The sequence below is a fragment of the Bombyx mori genome, chromosome 10, assembly GCF_030269925.1.
Source record: "Bombyx mori chromosome 10, ASM3026992v2".
Classification (NCBI taxonomy): Eukaryota; Metazoa; Arthropoda; class Insecta; order Lepidoptera; family Bombycidae; genus Bombyx; species Bombyx mori.
In genome coordinates this window covers 6,418,100-6,438,974 of record NC_085116.1, presented here as the reverse complement: position 1 = coordinate 6,438,974, position 20,875 = coordinate 6,418,100, and the positions used below count along the sequence as shown (strand labels likewise).

Below are 20,875 nucleotides of genomic sequence, written 5' to 3'. Positions count from 1 at the left end.
ACGGGGGACACATCAAAGGAAAAACAAAATTGTTTGTTTTTATATAATTCCGAGCATTTTCATATTTATTCACCTTTTAGACCTTCTCTGGACTTTCACGAATAATTCAAGACAAAAAACACCCAAATCGGTCCAGCCGTTCTCGAGTTGTAGCGAGACTAACGAACAACAATTCATTTTGATATATGTATATAGATAGATAGATAACAAAAGGCAGCCGCAGGCAAAGGTGGGGATGCTAGTACATCAAGAGAATTTGAAATAGCAGTAGCTTGGGAACCGTCTTCTAAAAACCGTCGGGTAATCATTGTTTTGATGTATATTCAATATTTTTTTATATTGTAAGACAAATACTAATAATACCTACACGATGTTCGATGCGAACTTTGTAAAATAAAATAAATAACAGTTACTTCTTAGGAACAATTAAGTACGTGGATGTTTCGAGGAAAACAAAACTTTTGTTACGCTGCCTTTTTTGGTGAGACTGCCCATATATTCAGCCTACGCAGAGGAGCAGTCGACATTATAATCTTCGATAAGTATTGGAGGTACCTACGTGCTCCTAAAAACGTACGCAGCGTTTACGTACAACGTCTAATGTAAACAATTTATATTCAGCAAGTTTTGGCATACTTATCCTCGTAACGAGTATATCGGTTTTGCGCAAAAACCATACGTTTTAATATGATTAAAATTTTTGAAGTTTTCGTTTTGAGATTTCTTAATTAATGTAAGCATTAGAAATTAGCCGATTTCCGGTGTTCACGCATCAATCAATGATGTATGTATAATGTCAATAAGATCTAAGTGTGAGTAATTTTAATTCAGCTTAAGATAGCGCGTAGGCACAGTGTCGTACATAAGTGTGTTGTAAACTCAATAAGCATCGAGACAGCTGTGGGCGGTTGGAAAAGTGGACCGACGATGTAGACTTCCTACTTAGAGCGCTCGGCATTCGGCGGAAACGCTATTTTTGGCGCCCACCGTTCTTCCTAGGGAGGAAAGTAGTTGAGTGCAATCGTCGGGCGAGATTAAATTGCAGGCCAGTATTTACGAAAACAAATAATATTGATGAAGTGCAACTTCTTTAGGGGCGTGGAGGGTAAAATTTAACTCGTGACAGATTCGTTACGGCTAGAGAGAAAAGACACAATTTCGGAAGAGCTAGAGTGAGAAAATAAGGCAGAGCGTCTCACAAACCATTCGACCATGGAGAGAGAAAGGACGAAGCGAGCCAGGTCATTTCTCTTATACACAGCCTTCCCTTATTACAAGAGAAATTTGATTCAAGGATGAAAAATGAAGACAACCTCGATACTACACACCACAAAAGAAGTTTCACTTCTTCCTCGTGCACAAAGTTGCATGCGCACCATTTTTTGATGTGTTTATAGATACTGTAAACTTTTATTTAATACTGAACACTAATATAGTATTAACTCGAAATGTGGTAGTATTTTGAATACACGTAAATTCTTGACGTGACAATTTATGATGAGACTGGTGCATACCGAACCACATTCTTGGGTCCTTAGTGCCGGGTAACATTCCCGCCAATGTGTCCGCTTCCTTAAGGCATGCCTGGAATGCAAGGAGTCATCGTTCCGCGGAACACCCAGACGATAGTTTGAAATATTACCATATTAATTCATTTACTGGACAACCGGTTTCTATAGCTTATAAGATTCATTGATTAATTATTTTAACCCACGCTCATACAAACAGTCATCATATATCTCATATGACCGTTTACTGCCTACGTCAAATCCAAAGAGGATAAACCAATTAACAGTACCCTCGACCACACATTTAATTAGACATTATCCTAAAAGGTAATGAAAATCTACATGGAATTTTGTGTTATATTTTAAACTTACAACAGAACTTGGAGGTTCCGTACCAATTTAATTCCTAACACATCTTGGTGAGTTTTAAAATAGTTATCAAGAACAAACCTACTGCAAAGGACTTCCTTTTCTCTGTTATTTTAATAAGGATAATATTATAATTTATATCAATTACCGTTTTAGTCCTCTTCACTTAGAAACATTATCATCATCCGTGACCTATATAGCAATCGATTTTAATTGGAATCGTAAAAGGCAACTGTATAAGTTAATGAGCCACTAGGCTTTATTTATGAGTCTCACCGGTTTACGTCCGTAGCAACGACAAAATCGAATCAAAATATAAAATATATAGCTACAAAGAATTAAAAAAAAAATAATATTCGTATGTTTGATGTTAATTTGTTACAGTAGATGTAATGTTATGTACCCTTTAGGATATTCTCGTCAAGAAAACTACTACATATTATGAGTTTCACGCAACGAGATAGCCGATACTTTTGTAGGTCACACAATATTGCAACGAGGGCCTTGTGAATAACCAGTATTATGCGGATGCCTTGTGAGAATATGACCGTAGGAATATACCAGAATTGTATCGTAATTCGAAAACATTTTGCGGAATTGCTTCATATTTGGGTTTTTTTTTTATGAAAGAATTTCAAGAATACAATGAATTGAAAATGAATGAAGGTTCTGCGTCGAGTGTCATCAATGTTTGACGGGAGCCAACAAGTGCGCTAAAACTTCTAAGAATCTTTACAAGGCCGACCCGTGAATGTTTCCAAAGTAGGTCGCCGTTGTAGAGCATCTCAAATTTTGCAAGTACCTATCTGATAGATAATTTTTAAGAAACAATTTCTAAAATTATGTTATAATTTCGTAGTTTGTTTCGGTATATAAGTAATAACATTTCGCCATGACAGAAAAAAGTATTTTCCTGAAACTAAAATGAAACCTGATAAATGAAAGGATAATAATAAATAATTATTATATTTATATTGATAATAAATTATAAATTTTTTTGTTAACCACTTATGTTAGTTCGCGGCTGTTATTTAACGAAAAATTTGGCTTTATTCTTATGACTTGTGTTTCGCTTACTTAAGTTCACACGTAGGTATGTACGTATGTACATGTTTACCTATACTTAAGTCACAAAATTGTATCGAAAGATAAGAACACTACAAGCGTGTGCCTAATTTTAATTACAAATGGCACCAAAAATAAAGGAAAACACAACACAAATACTTAAAAATGTTTAAAAAATTATTAAATAGCCTTCTCGTTGTCAGCGCAGTTGTGTTCTTTTGTTATTGTTGTAGTGGCAAAGATTGAATTTTCATCTGTGCACACATTTTTGTTATGTTTAATCCTTACCTTCTTTGGGAAGAAAATTTTTGGTTTTCCCGTGTATGTGGAGTACGAGGCCATGTTATCGATTTTCGTCACAACCATAATTTGAACAAGAGGTTTATCCCCTTTAAAAAACTCTCAAAACTTTTGATTCACAGCGCAAACGAAGTATATATTTTATATTTTCTAGAATTTTCCGGTAATCACGTGCTCTACCGTGAGATTGATTTGATAGTATGATATTACACTTTATGATTGTAGTCGTTCTACACGTAAATCCAGATCGGCGCGAAAGTTTTTCTGCAACTTGAGTTTCGTCGCAATAAACTTTTAATCCTTGGACGCACGCGTCCACGTCACCGTAGTCGGCGCGACAGTGCGTCTCACGCTCCTCTCGGTAATAATACTGAATCGTTCACACTAAATAAATTAAATGTATTAGGCGTGTCACTCATACGATTTCGCAGTCACATCTTAATCTCGGATCGAGTGTTTACGGTCGCGTTGCACACAACGCTACGCACTGTTTCTTTTCAACTGAATTTTCGTCGTGTTCACCAGTTGCTTTTATCAATTCAGACCTCCCCCCGCGGACCGTAGCTGTCTCTCTCGCTCTTTATATTCGGTAGATTCGTGGAAAGCGACAGCACATATAAGCCTCACGCACACATACGTACTATTACATAAGCATAAGTACAGCGATAGTGAGTTTGTATAGGATGATGTGTTTAAGTATGGTAGACATTACGTATATGGCGGTTGTGTTGTAGCATTCGTATTTTGTATATTTTGTTGCTGGTTTATACATATTAAGATAACCCATGATAATATGTAACAGCCGGAAATGAAGTATTGTAATTTATAAATAATTTACACTTCGAATGAATGTTCGGTTTAGACACGTCAATATCTTAAAAGTTCCAAGTATAAAATTAGTTGAAAAAACTATTTCCATTGCAACACGATTAAAACATAGTAAGCTACAAAACTGATAAAAATTGGAAACGGATTTTATTGAAAATGAGACAAAGCACCTTACACTAACCTCTAACAAAATATACCGCGACCGCTAATAAATCCACTTTAATGTGACATGCATGTATATACGTGTTTTTTATAGTCGCCGACAATAAAAACAAAGGGGAGTATACTCGCCTAAAATTACATGCATGAGGGCTCGAAGTACTTACTGTTTAAGTCGTTTAACCGGACCATCGTACACTAATTTGATGTTAGTATTTGAAAGCCATCGGTTGATTACTTGATTTACAAAATTAATAAGAGTAAAAATATTATAAATAGAAATGAAGGAACGAAACGCAGAGGGATAAAAAAAGGAATAACGTTTGGGCTGTTTATTTTAGTAATGATTCCCGTGGAGGCTACTGGACATCACAGTCAGTCTTCAGTGGCGCCTGCTTCGAAATAGAAAGCAGTGACACATCACGACAGTCGTCGAGACACGGGCCGAGGGCTGGCGCCACTTCACCCAGAAGTCATGATACATTTTAAACCCATTTCTCATTGCTTCTATCACTTAAACAAAAGTTTGATGATTTTTCTTTGAATCAGTACAGTTACGCTTGTTTATTTCCTTCCTGTCCAATGTATTAATACGTTATGAATGTCTTACGTCGTTATCAACATATTATCAATTCGGTGACGATTAGGTGCCTATGTGTTGAGCTCTTTCATTAAGTTCGATAAGTTTACATTGAGTGACGCACGTGTATCTTCAAACATACGATTGTAGTATTTAATTAGGTGTCGTTAGTGTTAACCCAGGAAATTATGATCCAAATGCATACGTTGAGGATCGAGATTTAGTAGGTACATGTGTTAAAATATTTACGCGACCACGTATGGTCTTGGTGTTCGCGTGAGTTTGGTTCAAAGTTTTGTAGCGTAAACATTATATATTTCGAGAGAATCAATTCATTTCTTGAATATCCATCATTTAAATGTCTATGCCGTGTTCTAATGAAGTTTAGACTAAAAACTTTTTGTTCTGAAATAGGAGCATAAACATGAATACTACGAAAGCCTAACTCACTCACCTTGGAGATTATTTTCGTGCTGTAACGAATGCAAAACGAATTCCCTTTTATGCAACATGCCACGGTTCTCTTTAACTTCATTTCGCATATAAATTCGATACGAAATACAACGGTACCGATGTGTGTTTACACTGCACATTAGCAATCGACTAAATCAAATTGTACTTAGCTGAATTCTGTCACTAAGCAAAAAAAAACAATCGGCGCGTTTCATGCATATCAGCACGAATCATTTATATGGCACAGTTTCTTTTCCGATGTTGCACTTTGTACCCCTTATTATGCAACTAAAATTGGAACAATGAAATGATCTCTCTTAAAAAATAAAATCTTAAATCGGTAAACAAATAAGAAAGTTGTTGACTTGAATTTTAGCGGCGTGCGTTGCGATTTTGTGTCTCAAACTCCACGTCACTCACTTCGATATTACAAGTTTGATATTTGTAACAGGATCTTCAGTAATATAATACCGATGGCTCCGTATTCTGATCATAATATACAAAATATGTTTTTCTAAACGACCAATGACTCCTTTAAAAAAATTGAGGATTTTTTCGATACATCTACTACGAGTATTAAATTCCTTTCGTAAAGTCGCGGGTCGTATTGAATTTCATCTGTGCTGACTGCGATTTAAGGTCAATGATCCATACGAAATAAAGTACTTACAGTGTTGTGTGCAATTATTAAACATGATTCTTTTAAGGCAGTTTCAGTGGACATAGACCATTGACTTAATGTCCGACCGCAAATCATTTTGCAACGTCATTTTTTTCCCCTACCTATTAGCTGGTAGCATAAGAGGCTATTACAGCTACCCCCGACGGGGAACTCAGTATTCGTAAATGCTATATAGTTTTACTTTAGAAACAAATTACAAAAGCATTATTTTAGACAATAACATTCGCTCCTAACATACATATTACTGACCTACTAGTACCATCCGTTAATGTGTGCAACAAAAACATTGAATAAATTTAGACCTCGTTTAGTTCGCATTAAATTGTCGATTATTCTAGGAAAACACGATTAAGTGACATTAGAAGCAATTAATGGTTTTACATTTCTGTTTAAATACGATAAAAAGTGTTTTGAAGGGTAAAAGTTATCAGGAACCGTTCGTACCTACCTAATTTAAATGGGTTTGGAATTCAAGTAATATTTGAAACTTTAGGAAATAATATTGAAAACTATACAAAGTAAGACGCCTATCAATCGGGCACGTGCTCTAAATGTAAACACAGATAGATGGTGTTCGGTGTCGTCACGGGAAATGCTGACTTACACTAATTATTATTAAATGAGCTCGGTTATTCGACGATGCATCTTGGCGTCGTGAAAAACCTTTTTGATAATTCAATTTGAACTTATATTGATTCTTGTTAATGTTCGAACATAACGTCAAGCTATTAATTATCTTTGGCATAGTTCGCATGATGTTAAGCGGTTTCTGGTTACCCATTGTCAGCACAAAACGAATGCAATTGTACATAGGTACATAGAAGAAAAGTATTAAAAGTATAAAATCGGTAAGTAAAGAAAAATAATAGAACATAAAGATTTTTGGAACGATGTTTCTTATGGGACGATGCGGAGGGGAAACTCCTACTCCTAGGAAACTAACTGGGAAAAACGTCCGTAACGTAAGATTTTTATTAGTAATGCACATAGTGTACGACTTAACTTTGTAATAACGTACAAAAAATAACATATTTTTTTATCATTCATTGACCACGATCTCAGAGCGTTCGTTTGCGCAATACACTAACTCTTATACAAACAACCGTGAATGAAGTGTACCACAATAAGTTCGCATGTTACCGAATGGCCGTGGGTTGTTGTGAAACCTTCAGTTTTATTTTCTTTATATCTCGAATAGAACTTAAAATTAACATTTTTATAATAAGGAACTTCGTTCCTATCCGGTGTCCCACGACACCACACATCTTTTTAAGTTATTTATGTCCGTCCTTTCGCGGAAATCTCCGGAACAACTCAACTGATTTTCAGGAAGATAGATATTAAATTGGAGTGGAATGCGTCATAACGTTTTTTTTAATCGGATGCTCGACACTACTGCAATAATGGAGGCATTAAGTAACTGCAATAACTGAGACATTAAGTTAAAAAGGTAGTTTGATTTTCAGGTATGTATCAAAAGTATTTAAATTATTGAAACATTAAAATTCTAACAAATTAATTAAAACAAAAAAATGAAATCATTAAAACATATTAAGTTCAAAACATATTAAATAATATGATGTAATAAAATTCGAACAGATTTAAAAAAATATATGTTTTTTTGCTTCGGTATTTATTATCATTTATAGATTATTTTGTCGCCGCGTGGACTATGTAAACAAACTATGAATAAAATTAAATAATAATTACTACACAGAATACACGACCTTGAAAACATTTTAGATAAAACTGTATTAAATGGCTTATTTGCATGTACATTTTGTAAAACACAGAACAATTGGGTATTGAACCAAACATCCACATGGTGTGCCAAAAGCCGTGTTCCCACAAACGCTTTTAATAAAAAAACACTTGATCTGTGACCTGTGTTTTAAGAGCAAGGTGAACGAGGAGCGTAACAGCTATTCAATAAATGTCAAATTAAATTGAACTTGTCAGGACGCATAGGACTATAATTAAAATTTCCAAATATGTACGGAGCTATTAAACCATGCATATCTGTGTAAATACGGACTATCTTTAAATATCAAAGTTCATAATTATCAAAGTTATATTTATTAATTATAGTTCTATACATTCAGGCTCATTGGTAAAACTAAAATGCAATAGCCGTATATAGTGAAATTATAGATACCTACTTTATTAATACCTCCTTGCAATTAAAGAGGTGCACATGTTATCAAAATTATCAGAAAAAGTTTGGAGCCATGAGTTACCTATTTGTGTGCATCATTGCTCGAATGTGATGCCGCAATGAATTAAATAAATTGTATACCTATTTTACTGGCGTTGTTTGGCAAATGACAACACAAAGTGAATGTCGTCGTCCATTTTGTTGACTTCAATATTTATTAAATTTCTTCAATTTCCTCTTTAAGCAAGATTAACAATTTCGCAAATAGATAACGGATGTATAACCGGAGTTTGGACGGAAAGTTAAGAAATGACTGGCCGATTCAATGGTAATACCCATTGAGAAACAATTTGACTGACGCACTTCATTATCGTACAACTTGCGTTTCATTGATAACTGGTTAAATTGACTGATAAAAAAATAGTTACTAGGCTAAATGCCGATCTATAAATAGGCAAAAAGTTAAGTACTTTTATCGTCTGTTTGTCTATCGATCTTTTTGTTTTGTTAAGATTGACACGTTTTAGCGTTATCAATAATAGATAATATATTTTTCTTCAAAATATTATTGCTATAAGAGATCGCAATGTGTACATAAAATGAATTTAATCTTAAGGTGGCAGTAACTACTTCGAATTTCAGCCATAGGGCGAACATTAGATGATGTATCCTAATTACACTGGTCAATCCTTGTGACCATTAACACAACTACATAGATGTTAAGTAAAAGAAAATAAACTCGCTGAAAAAAATTTAAAGGTAATGAAAGCGTTAGTTAATCTAGTTGTAATTTTAACTATTCAGAGGAACGAATCTATAAATGAATTCTGCTATAAAATCATCTTGGTTCAGTAAATCTTGTACCTAAAATTTTCAAATTTCCAATTATTTTCCTTTGAACTTATAAATAGTTACTGGGTTTGGAATCTCCATTTAGGTACGTAAATGCTTGTGTTTGGAGAAACCGATCTTACTAAGATTTATTAGCATTACTAGGTACATACTCCTATCAGTACCAGATAAACTTATACAGTGCAATATAATTATAATACGGACTTATATTCCGAACAGAACGTTTTAAAAACAAAATCAAAATTCAATTCGTGTTTATAATTTGCATAGAACACATTCTCAGCGCATAACTATTAACTCGTCTGTTAGTAAATATAGACGTTGCTTATCTAAATAAAGACTTGGGTTACACGGAACTTGCCTCTACAGATGCGCCTGTTGTTAAAATATATTACATATAATTACAAACAATGTGTATGTGATTTGTGAGTATTGTACAATAGTTGTTTCAAGCATAGAAGTCGTGTTTACTGTGTTTTTGATTTACTTGTTTATAACTATCTTTATTATAGTAAAGCCCAATACCGTCTTTACCATAAGGGCACACGGGGCCCGTGCCCAGGGCCCCCATTCTCAGGGGTCCCGAAAGACCGACAATTTCTCTCACACGTTTATTTTCAAAACATTTTTGTCGGGCACATTACACTTTTTTTACAAATCAGTAATCAGAAGGTATTTACAAAGCATATACTATGCCTATAATAGAAGATTTTGCTCTACAGAAATCCCGAAAGAAACCGTTATCGAAATCGTAACCAAAAATCTAGCAGCATTCTAATATCATTAATGACATATTATATCATACTGTATTGGATTACCTATAATAAATGGTCATACTCAGTAAAAAAATGTTATTATAATTCGCTTTTTTTACTTTCCAAAAGGCCTCAATTCTATTGTGTGCCCAAGGGCCCCGTCCTAGCTTAAGACGTCCCTGGTAAAGCCTGTGTTTCTCGCCGGATTTTCTCAGTGGGTTGCGTTTCCGATCCGGTGGTAGATTTAGGGAAGCACTGCTCTTGCTAGGGCCAGTGTTAGCAACACCTCCAGTTTGAGCCCCGTGAGCTCACCTATACGCTAGGGTAATGCTGATATAGCCTCTTAAGGCTATCGGCATAGGTTTCGTAAACGACTCGAGAACTCTTTGAGAGAAACGCGATTTTATTTCCTTAATATATTAATTGTTCAGTCGACGGGCCACGTTAAATACGTCAATGTTTTTTAATTGCTTAGATGCGTAAACGATCTGATTACCTACCGATCTGGTAAATAGTTATTCGAGACTAAAGAATGCCGTCATCCACCTTGACACATGAGGTCACAGTCAGGATGCATGAAACTACTTCGCGGCATACAAATGAAGTTTGGCAGTGCGGGCTTCCAATATGCCATACCACCAGGAAAATGCGGTCGAAGTCATTGGAATAACTAGATCTAATTCTAGTGCGTAATGGGAAAATAGCAGTAGAGATTCATTCGAGGAAGTTCGAAAAACTTTATCATCTGATTCATAGTCAATCATACCATAATCAGGTATGTTCCTCTGGTTTGTTCTGACGTTACGACATTTGTAACCGCGTCTTCTGTACATTTGTAGGCGTTTCGCTTAAAGCCTAAATTATCCTTGACGCAAGACGTTTTCCAGCAGTGGACACGCTTGCCGCTGTGTTCATACAAAAATATGACTCCGGACAGACACGGAACGCTTTAATCAACTGCGTGTTTGACTTGCCAGAGTCGAGTGTCGGACAGGACATCCCAATAGAGTCGACATAAAGTTATTTGTTTAAGTTTAGTGCCGTCCCACGTGCTCTGGGCTAAACGAGTGCATTATGGTTTTATTGTGACCTATTCATTGAACGCTTCCAGTATCAGGTTACACTGTCTGATTTGTAAAGATTTCGTCATTGCAGTGCGGAATAGAGGAATCACGTGTTTATGGAATATTCGAAGAGAACACAACACATTCTTAAAGAAATTACTTAAAAGCAGTGTAAACTGACATTTTATTATTAACTGGTAAAATCAATTGTCCTTCTTCAAACGAGGCTTGTGGAGAGTACTCAACGGTAGGCAGCGACTTGGCTCTGCCCCTGGCATTGCTGAAGTCTATTGGCGACGGTAACCACTCACCATCAAGTGGGCCGTATGCTCGTCTGCCTAAAAGGGCAATAAAAAAAATCACTAGTGTTCGTTCCGACTCGGAAAATATGTTAAAAAACACGTATTTATTGAGACTACTCGTAATATAATGGTAACGGCGTTGTCAAAGTCAAAAGTGTTGCAAAGTTTGAACATGACCAATAGCCCACTAAGTTACCCTCCGGATTTTCTCAATGGCTGGCTATTCCGATCCGGTGGTAGATTCAGCACTGCTCTGGCTACGGCCAGTGTTAGCTATTCTAACACGTTATGCTTGTGAGCTCACCTACTGGTCCACGCGTAGTTGGAATAGCCCCTTAGGCTACTATTACGTAAGGGGAAAAAAACGTGATCAAATTATTATTTTTATTGCTTATATGAGTCGACGAGCTCACAGCCTACCTGGTGTTAAGTGGTTACTGGAGCCCATAGACATCTACGACGTAAATGCGCCACCCACCTTGAGATATAAGTTCTAAGGACTCAAGTATAGTTACAGCGGCTTCCCCACCCTTCAAACCGAAACGCATTACTGCTGCACGGCAGAAATAGGCAGGGTGGTGGTACCTACCCGCGCGGACTCACGAGAGGTCCTACCACCAGTTCAAAACAGTACATATACAATTAAAACTACATTTACGATTTAATCTCCCGTTTTTTTTATTGTGATTGTATTGTTTTCGACGTTACAATTTTTTTACAGTCTCATGGACGCGGACGTTTCGTGGTCATGGACGACTGACCGAATAAACGAGACGCGACATTACGAACGCAATCGACTAAAGTCTTAAGTGTTAATTTTAAAATATCAGAAGAGTGTAAACTGCAAACTAGTGTTACGCTTTTATTTAGCGATAATTATTGTTATTGTTTAACATTATTTCCGTCGTTCCGAGCATTGTGGAAGATGTGGTTTCTTTTCAAAATATCTTAAGTGCAAAAAAATGTTCAAGATCGACTTACACGGTGAAGGAATAACGTCGTGTAATAAAAAACAAACCTGCAAAATTATAATTTGCGTAATCACTGGTGGTAGGACCCCTTGTGAGTCCGCACGGGTAGGTACCACCCACCACCCGGCCTATTTCTGCCGTAAGGCAGAAATGCATTTCGCATTGAAGAGCGGGGCTGCCGCTGTAACTATACCGAAACCTTAGAACTTATATCTCTAGACTGGTGGTGCATTTACGTTGTAGATGTCTATGGGCTCCAGTAACCACTTTACACTAGGTGGGCTGTGGGCTCGTCCACCCATCTAAGTAAAAAAAAAGTAAATATCAAGAAATATTTTTATTGAGAACAAGATTATGGCTAGCACATTACCTATTGAAATTTCGTTGAACAACACCTTAATCATCTAACTATGTACGCAAACTGTTAATTATCTATATATTAATACGTGAAGCAAAAACTTTGTATCCCTTTTTACGAAAATTGCGCGGACGGAGGAGTATGAAATTTTCTACACTTATAGAGAACATAGAGAAGAAATGCACAATGCTAATATTTTTTTAAAATAATGCATAAAAGATACATTAAATCAATAAAGAAAACATTACACACACTACATACCATGTATTTGACGCACACACGCATGCATACTATTTATTGTCAAACTTTTGTTCTAGACGTCTGTGGTCAAATTGAGAATAGATTAAATATTGTTTGTCTTTATTAATATTTTTTTATAGTGTAGCCTTGGCGAAATTTGTGATTATAGGAGTAGAAAATACAATTATAATAGTGTACAAACTTACAATTCCAATTAATTATAGTCGAATTTCGACTACTGCGGGACCTCTAGTTCGAAATAAAAGCGCGATAAGCCGACAGATTCGCGAAAATCGAAGAAGAAAATTAGAGGTAAGTAGAGAGAACAACGAAGGCATGTTGACTTAAGAACCTTACAAAGTGGTAGGTTCCAACTATTACGTAACCATTCAAAGCCGTAGAAGACAATAATAAAAAGGAAAAAGAAACAGATATAAGTATATCCATGTTCAGAAATGATTCAAGCATTTTTTTATTTTTCATAACCGTTCTAGCTATTTTAAGATAGTATAAGCAAAATATTTGTCACTGTTTCAAACTTCCTTCCTAACTGAATTACAACTTTACTTTCCTGGTCTTCCGAGAAATTAAAAAATTCTCAATGTAGGTACTATTACAATGATAAGAAACGCTTGTATTAAATAAACCTTATCGATTCTTATAATGAATCGTTAAATCCAATGTCCTTTTTCAAAGGAGGAAAATATTTTAATACAAAAAAAATGTCAGCTAACAAACAACGTTTAAAATATAATTCAATAGAAAAATACTTAAGAAATAACCGATACGATTTATTCCACGGATCCCTAAAAATTGATAAAAATTCAAGAACATCGCCGGCAAATATGAACATTCTGCGGAATGTTGTAAAACTTTTCCGCGTATCGATAAGAATCATAGGATACCGATTTTTGATAAAGTGCCTTGTTTTCTGTTATCAAGATAGCCGGTTTTTGATTCCTGGAATAGCAACATTTTTTTTCTGATTTAATAGTTATTGCTCTGCATTAAAAATGTACGAGCCGAATTGAAAGCCTCCTTTTGAAGTTTGTTAAAAAATATAAATAGCAAAAAGTGTTAAGTTTATGAGACTAAATTGAAAATCACTTAGGTAGATACACGAAATATAAAAAATGGTTCGCGTGCAACATCGTACACGTGAAAGAAGTGAAACTTCTTTTGCTGTGTGTAGTATTGTGGTTTTCTTCATTTTTCATCCTTAAATCAAATTTGTCTTGTATAAGAGAAATGACCTCTTCACCATTTATATATATTTTAAATTATATATAGAAAAATTAATATATATTTTTACATCCCTCATTGAAAATAAAATATATGATAGTTAATATGTTACTGGCATCTACAGGAGCAATGAGAAAATAATAATAAGCCATCTAGTGGCCGAGGCCCGTAAGCAGAATGTGTATGAAGGAACGATCTAGTTCGCTTTCTCCCTCTCTCCACGGTCGAATGGTTCGCGAGACGCTCTGCCTATTTTCTCACTCTCGCTCTTCCTAAGTTGTATCCATAGATAATACACTTACTATTTGTATCTTTTCTCTCTAGAAGTAACGAATCTGCCGCGAGTTAAATTTTACTCTCAAAGCGCCTAAAGAAGTTTTACTTCAAATAAAGTTTTTATTTATTTAATATTAAGTTATCTGTGCTTGTGTCTTCTAGTCGCCTAGAATAACACCACTTCATCTCTTGCCGTAGATATTCTGGAAGGTGATTAAAAACTTCACAGGAGAATGTACAGCGCGTTTTTTAAGTTTAATACCCGCATGTTACGGGCGTCAACTAGCACTAACTAGTGATAGGGGTCGTTGTGAATCCGCACCGGTGGTTACCATAGTTCCACCTATTTCTACCTATATTCGACCTCCAATCTCAAGCGGTGGTGGCGGTATTCTCATTATGTGATGTCTATGGGATCCAGTAACCCCTTAACACCGGTTAGTTCGTGAGGTCGTTCAGTTACCGTTTACTTATCACTAATTACAAAAAATAATTGACCCAGAACCGAATGTCACTATAAAAAAAATCGAAGAAAGATTTTTTAGCTACATTCACTTACTGCCAATGCTTCTACCACAGTACTATGAGAAGGAATACAGTTATTGTTTATTAAGTGGACAATTAGTTTTAAGATATCTCAAGATATTTTTATTCAAACTTTTGAAGTCGTGTCAAGTCTAAAGTGACCTTACAGTAGTTGCCCGATTAATTTACGGAAAGTCATGCACGGAATTTAAAAAGACACTTGAAGATCAGAGTTGCTTTCTCGTCGATGTTGCTGACTATGAAAATACACCTCAAGTTCTCTTAGCGGCAAAGGTAACATTTAGTAGGACAGTCGTCGTGGCCTAACGGATAAGACGTCCGGTGCATTCGTGTTGAAGCGATGGACCGGTGTTCTAATCCCGCAGGCGGGTACCAATTTTTCTAATGAAATACGAACTCAACAAATGTTGACGATTGACTTCCACGGTGAAGGAATAACATCGTGTAATAAAAATGAAACCCGCAAAATTATAATTTGCGTAATCACTGGTGGTAGGACCTCTTGTGAGTCCGCGCGGGTGGGTGCCACCACCCTGCCTATTTCTGCCGTGAAGCAGTAATGCGTTTCGGTTTGAAGGGTGGGGCAGCCGTTGTAACTATACTTGAGACCTTAGAACTTGTATCTCAAGGTGGGTGGCGCATCTACGTTGTGGATGTCTATGGGCTCCAGTAACCACTTAACACCAGGTGGGCTGTGAGCTCGTCCACCCATCTAAGCAATAAATAAAAAATTTTAAATGGATTACTTACAAATACAATTACAATACAATTACAATCCTATCCTACTAATATTATAAATGTGAAAGTTTGTGAAAATGGATGAATGTTTGTTTGTTACTCTGTCGCGTAAAAACTAGCGGGCGGATTTTGTTTAAACTTCACAATCAGACATTAAAATGGTATATAGGTTACTAGCGACCCGCCCTCGCTTCGCTTCGGAAACTGTAATTTATTGTTGATTTCTCCACTATTTAATGGATGTTATTATACATATAAACTTTCCTCTTCAATCACTCTATCTATTAAAAAAAACCGCATCAAAAGCCGTTGCGTAGTTTTAAAGATTAAAGCATACATAGGGATATAGGGACAGAGAAAGCGACTTTGCTTTATACTATGTAGTGATAGTGATAATACGGTACTATTAAAATACGAAATTGGCACGCAAGCAGTTTCAAGGAATTGATCTTTCATCCAAATAGCGATAGTTACAGAAGCGAGTGATCGGATTTCACTAGTAGTTTTATATTTTTAAGGTAAATTAGGTCATTCGGATTACTTTGCGTAACCACAAAATCCTTTTGCAAAGCCCAGGGTTCCAATTTGATCGTGATAAGTCTTGTATGAGATAATCATTAATAGTACGTGGCTCGATTTTACTAAGATTCAAAATAAAATTAAGCAAGTATGCTTGTAGCGTTTTTTTAATAAATAATATTAGATACATTATAATCAAATCTTAAAACAATATGGCTTTTAACAAATAACATACTTTTGTTCGTTTTTATTTATTACTAGTCAAATTCGGTCCCCATTACTGGGCGATCTTTAAATTGACTGTGATCCTATCGGTATCAAACTTCTGATCATCCGCTACGGCGATCTAGAGATTTTCTGAAAATTTCTTCAAAATCGGTACAGCCGTTTCGGTTTCTATAGGAAACATAGACTTTTATTTATATGTAGGTATACCTACAGAGGTGTGAAAGGCGATTTGGCTTAGGCGACACTTTTGCAACATAACAGATGAGCCAATTCAATTTCAAATGAAAAAAAATATATATAATGAAAAAACTTATTCAGCTATTTGAATGGGGTAAACGTAATTAAAGTTCAATTATAAACATCGATTTGTTGATGGTAATCACTACATAGTATAAAACAAAGTCGCTTTCTCTGTCCCTATATCTGTCTGTCCCTATGTATGCTTAAATCTTTAAAACTACGCAACGGATTTTGATGCGTTTTTTTTTAATAGATAGAGTGATTAAACAGGAAGGTTTATATGTATAATAACATCCATTAAATAGTGGAGAAATTAATAATAAATTACAGTTTCCGAAGCGAAGCGAGGGCGGGTCGCTAGTACCAAATAAAACGGAGTTTCAATAACAAAGACAAACATCGCTTAACCTAAAAAAATCCTTTCACCCCTCGATATATTATTCAATGAACAACATGTATACGGAACACAATTAAATCTGATTAAATAATTATTATCGGACGGTGAAATTTTGTTTTCGATACAGACACTGTAATACATAGTTACGTGTCCATAAATCCCTTTAAGAATTTCCAACAATGAATCACCCACGCACGTCCGATGATTTCATTAAATACTATGTAAGCTGATATAACGTCTTGGCCCATTCATGCTCACAACTATTATGTCACAACGTTCATATGAATATTGAGTGTGAAATGTCAATTGCTTATTAACTGTTGAAATAATAATGATGATTCGTTTGACTGTGATAACTATGGTTTTAATAATAATTTGGGACTAAGTGAACGCGTATGTATACATATATTTGTTCCCAGAATCTTGTGTTTTTTTTTTTTATGAAATTGAAATTTAAACATTTTATTATCTGTGACGTTTTAAATACTTTACAGTTTTGTTGGTCAAAGACGACTGACGCGAGATACTCGCGAAAACCGGAGAAGTTGCCAAATAAAATTGTATTAATCACATAGTGAATCGACTATAAGAATATCAAGACAAGAATTATTTGGACTTGAAAATTGATAAGAAACAAGCGGGCCCGACGTCTGTCGTCCTGTCTGTTGTCCTTACACAAGTTTTAAATCCGAAAATTTCAAAAGTTTTATTATAAATAATTGCAAATAGACATGCTTTAACAAAAACCGACTTCAAATAACGGGAAGCGTCAGTTTTCTAAAAAAAAAGAATCATCAAAATCGATTCACCCAGTCCAAAGTTATGAGGTAACAAACATAAAAAAAAACCAGTCGAATTGAAAACCTCCTCCTTTTTTGAAGTCGGTTAAAAATAATTATTTATTATATTTGTAGTGGACCGAATTCTGAATATTAACCATCCTGGAAATCAAACGAACACACATAAAAACATTCATCAAAATCGGTCCAGCCCTTTAGGAGAAGTTTACTGGCATAAATATGGACAGAACAATTAAATATATTAAGATGAGCATCATGAAAATTTTCACGTCACGATACATAGGTACTTAAATACATGCATCAAATCGTTCGGTCTATTTTTGTTAGATGGATGCCTGAATTTACTTCCCGATCTATTTCTAGAATAAACTGCCCTGCTTCTCAATTGGCACCTATTGTCGTGGGAACATCTGCACTTAATGTAATGTATAGCGTTTTCTGTGCAGTATATTATTGAATGAGATATCGATATATTATAGTAAAGATAAAAGATTATTTTTTAATTGCAATAAGTATCGGCCGTGGGTGAAATTCGAAAAATTTGCAGGGAAAAGTCATCTGCATGCTTACTTTAATACTAAATATGTATAATTCTGGCATAGTATATATTTTCATTCGCCTCTCTTCATAATCTGTTCTTTATGTTTTAATTTCTTTTAATTCGTGTCCAGAGAAACACGTATGAGTGCTGACTTATTGTTGTTTAATTGTTATTATTCTCCTCTGTCTTGGTAATTTCTTCATTTCTGTGGCTAGTACAAAACTCCTGTGTTTTTTGAATGGTCTGCGAGGAACTTCAGCCATTCGGCTTAGTTTTCAGTTACCATAATATTTCTGAATAGATCCTTTTTATCATTATTTGCTACATCCTATATGGTTTGTTGCTGTTGTGACAATTAAACGTTATATCAACGGCACATGATTTTTACATTCAGACATGAATTCTTTTTAATACTTATTTAGTATATACTATAAATATTATTTTTCGATTTATAATTGAGGCCGTCAGCGTAAAATTGGCCTAACTCACTATTCCTATTCGTGCTTATGTATTACAATTTATTTAAAACATAACAAATTTTGATGCAAAATCGGTCTATCCCTAGTTTCGTCCATAGATAATAGATGCCTTTCTAAACATCATTTTAGCGCGTATTTTTTGCCTACGAATTGTTGTAAAGGTTAATACGAACCTTATTATCTCTACACTAACTATGGTAAGCTTTTTTTTTTGGTCAGGAGGAAGTCGCTGGACTTCCGCCCTCCCCTGGGGATGGAGGGTGGGGCATGTCGGAGTCAAACTCACTAAAACCTCCTGTCGCTCAACAACCCGCATCCGAACTTCGCATGAGACAGAACCCATGAAAAGGCAAAGGGGGGAAAGTGAAGCGTTTAGTGTGGAGCACATCTCTCCCATCACCCCTCCCTCGGGACGCCAGACCAGCGGTCGTCGGTGCCACGACCACCAGCCCTCTCAGTCGGCAGGCTATCCGGAGCCCGCCTAGATGGCGCCGGTTAGAATGAGTTATCCTACGGAATACCCCGCTGGGTCAGAACCAGCGTGGGTCGAGGATAGCCGGCCTTCCATCACCCGGATGCTCTTGCGTAAAACGCGTGCAGAGCACGTTTTGAAGTCGTCGTGGCCTAAAGGATAAGACGTCCGGTGCATTCGTATGTTGCGATGCACCGGTGTTCGAATCCCGCAGGCGGGTACCAATTTTTCTAATGAAATACGTACTCAACAAATGTTCACGATTGACTTCCACGGTGAAGGAATAACATCGTGTAATAAAAATCAAACCCGCAAAAATTATAATTTGCGTAATCACTGGTGGTAGGACCTCTTGGGAGTCCGCACGGGTAGGTACCACCACTCCGCCTATTTCCGCCGTGAAGCAGTAATGCGTTTCGGTTCGAAGGGTGGGGGTAGCCGTTGTAACTATACTGAGACCTTAGAACTTATATCTCGAGGTGGGTGGCGCATTTACGTTGTAGATGTCTATGTGCTCCAGTAACCACTTAACACCAGGTGGGCTGTGAGCTCGTCCATCCATCAATGCAATAAAAAAAAATAAAAAAAAGCAGCTTGCACCTCGTCTTCTTAGGCCCCCTTCGCCGGTACCCAGACCGACATATGAAGGGGACCCGAAACACTTAGAGGGCCAGGGCTTGGGCGAGATCCGCCTCCCTGGCTCCCGCTCGACGGCGGCGGGCTTAACTATGGTAAGCTTAGGCCACTTTTGCGCTGACGGGCTCAATTTAAAAACCCTGCTTCGGTTTTCGAATTACTTGGCATTTATGGTTCCCTATCTGTTCCACTACGAATTTAAAATTTTAAGACGGTCCAATAAATAAATAAAATCTTAATTTTGATTCGAAGTTTTTATTAACCGACTAGCAACCTGCCCTCGCTTCGCTTCGGAAACATTAAAACACACATGAAACCAAAAAATAAAATAAAAAAATAAATAAAAAAAATAGCCTATGTTCATCAGGGACAATGTCGGCTTCTAATGGTAAAAGAATTTTTCAAATCGGTCCAGTAGTTTCGGAGTCTATTCGAAACAAACAAACAAACAAATCTTTCCTCTTTATAATATTAGTATAGACGAACGCATCAAAACAATAATAACAAAATATTAATCTTCAATAAAACATTGTTTTATGCATGCTGACATACGCCGTGGGCGAGTTTAACGGTAATTGTGATCTAATATGGTAATAGCAGGTGAGTCGCTTTAAGGTAAAAGTCCTTTTACCTGTTTGTGGTGTTCTTTGTGTTCTCAGCACGTGAGTCACATTGGAGCTTGGACCGTGCGTTCGTTGAATGCATTTCTGTCGCGAACTATAACGGAAATCTTCAATAAAATCTCGAATGTTACCGCAAACTTACACTATCGCTATGAATCACGAATTAGTCAAGTTTCGCTTAAACACACCGGTAAACTTGTGTTTGTTTTATTAGTAAGTGCACGAAGGACGTGCGAACGCGCCGATGGGAGCGGCAAGAATATTCATATTTTGTTTTATAAAATGTTATGTAATGTTTTAGTTAAAGTCCGACCTCTTGTGAGTCCGCACGGGTAGCTACCACCAACCTGCCTATTTTTACCGTGAAGCAGTAATGCGTTTCGGTTCGAAGGGTGGGGCAGGCGTTGTAACTAAACTGAGACCTTAGAACTTATATCTCGAGGTGGGTGGTGCATTTACGTTGTAGATGTCTATGGGCTCCGGTAACCACTTAACAC

At 36.2% G+C, this 20,875-nt stretch overlaps 1 protein-coding gene across 4 annotated transcripts in view; it reads right to left on the bottom strand.

Moving 5' to 3' along the window:
* LOC101740556 (NAD(+) hydrolase sarm1) overlaps positions 1–20,875 on the bottom strand; it is an 82,588-nt gene that overhangs the window by 30,619 nt on the left and 31,094 nt on the right. Inside the window, exon 1 of one of the 4 annotated variants that reach the window (XM_012694038.4) lies at positions 3,231–3,793. The exons of 2 other annotated variants lie outside the window; for them this stretch is intronic. In XM_012694038.4, coding sequence (XP_012549492.1) covers positions 3,231–3,308 — 78 coding nt within the window. In that variant the 5' untranslated portion in view covers positions 3,309–3,793. Of the gene's footprint in view, positions 1–3,230; positions 3,794–20,875 lie in introns of those variants that run through there. One more of the 4 variants, XM_004930385.5, reaches the window with a different exon arrangement.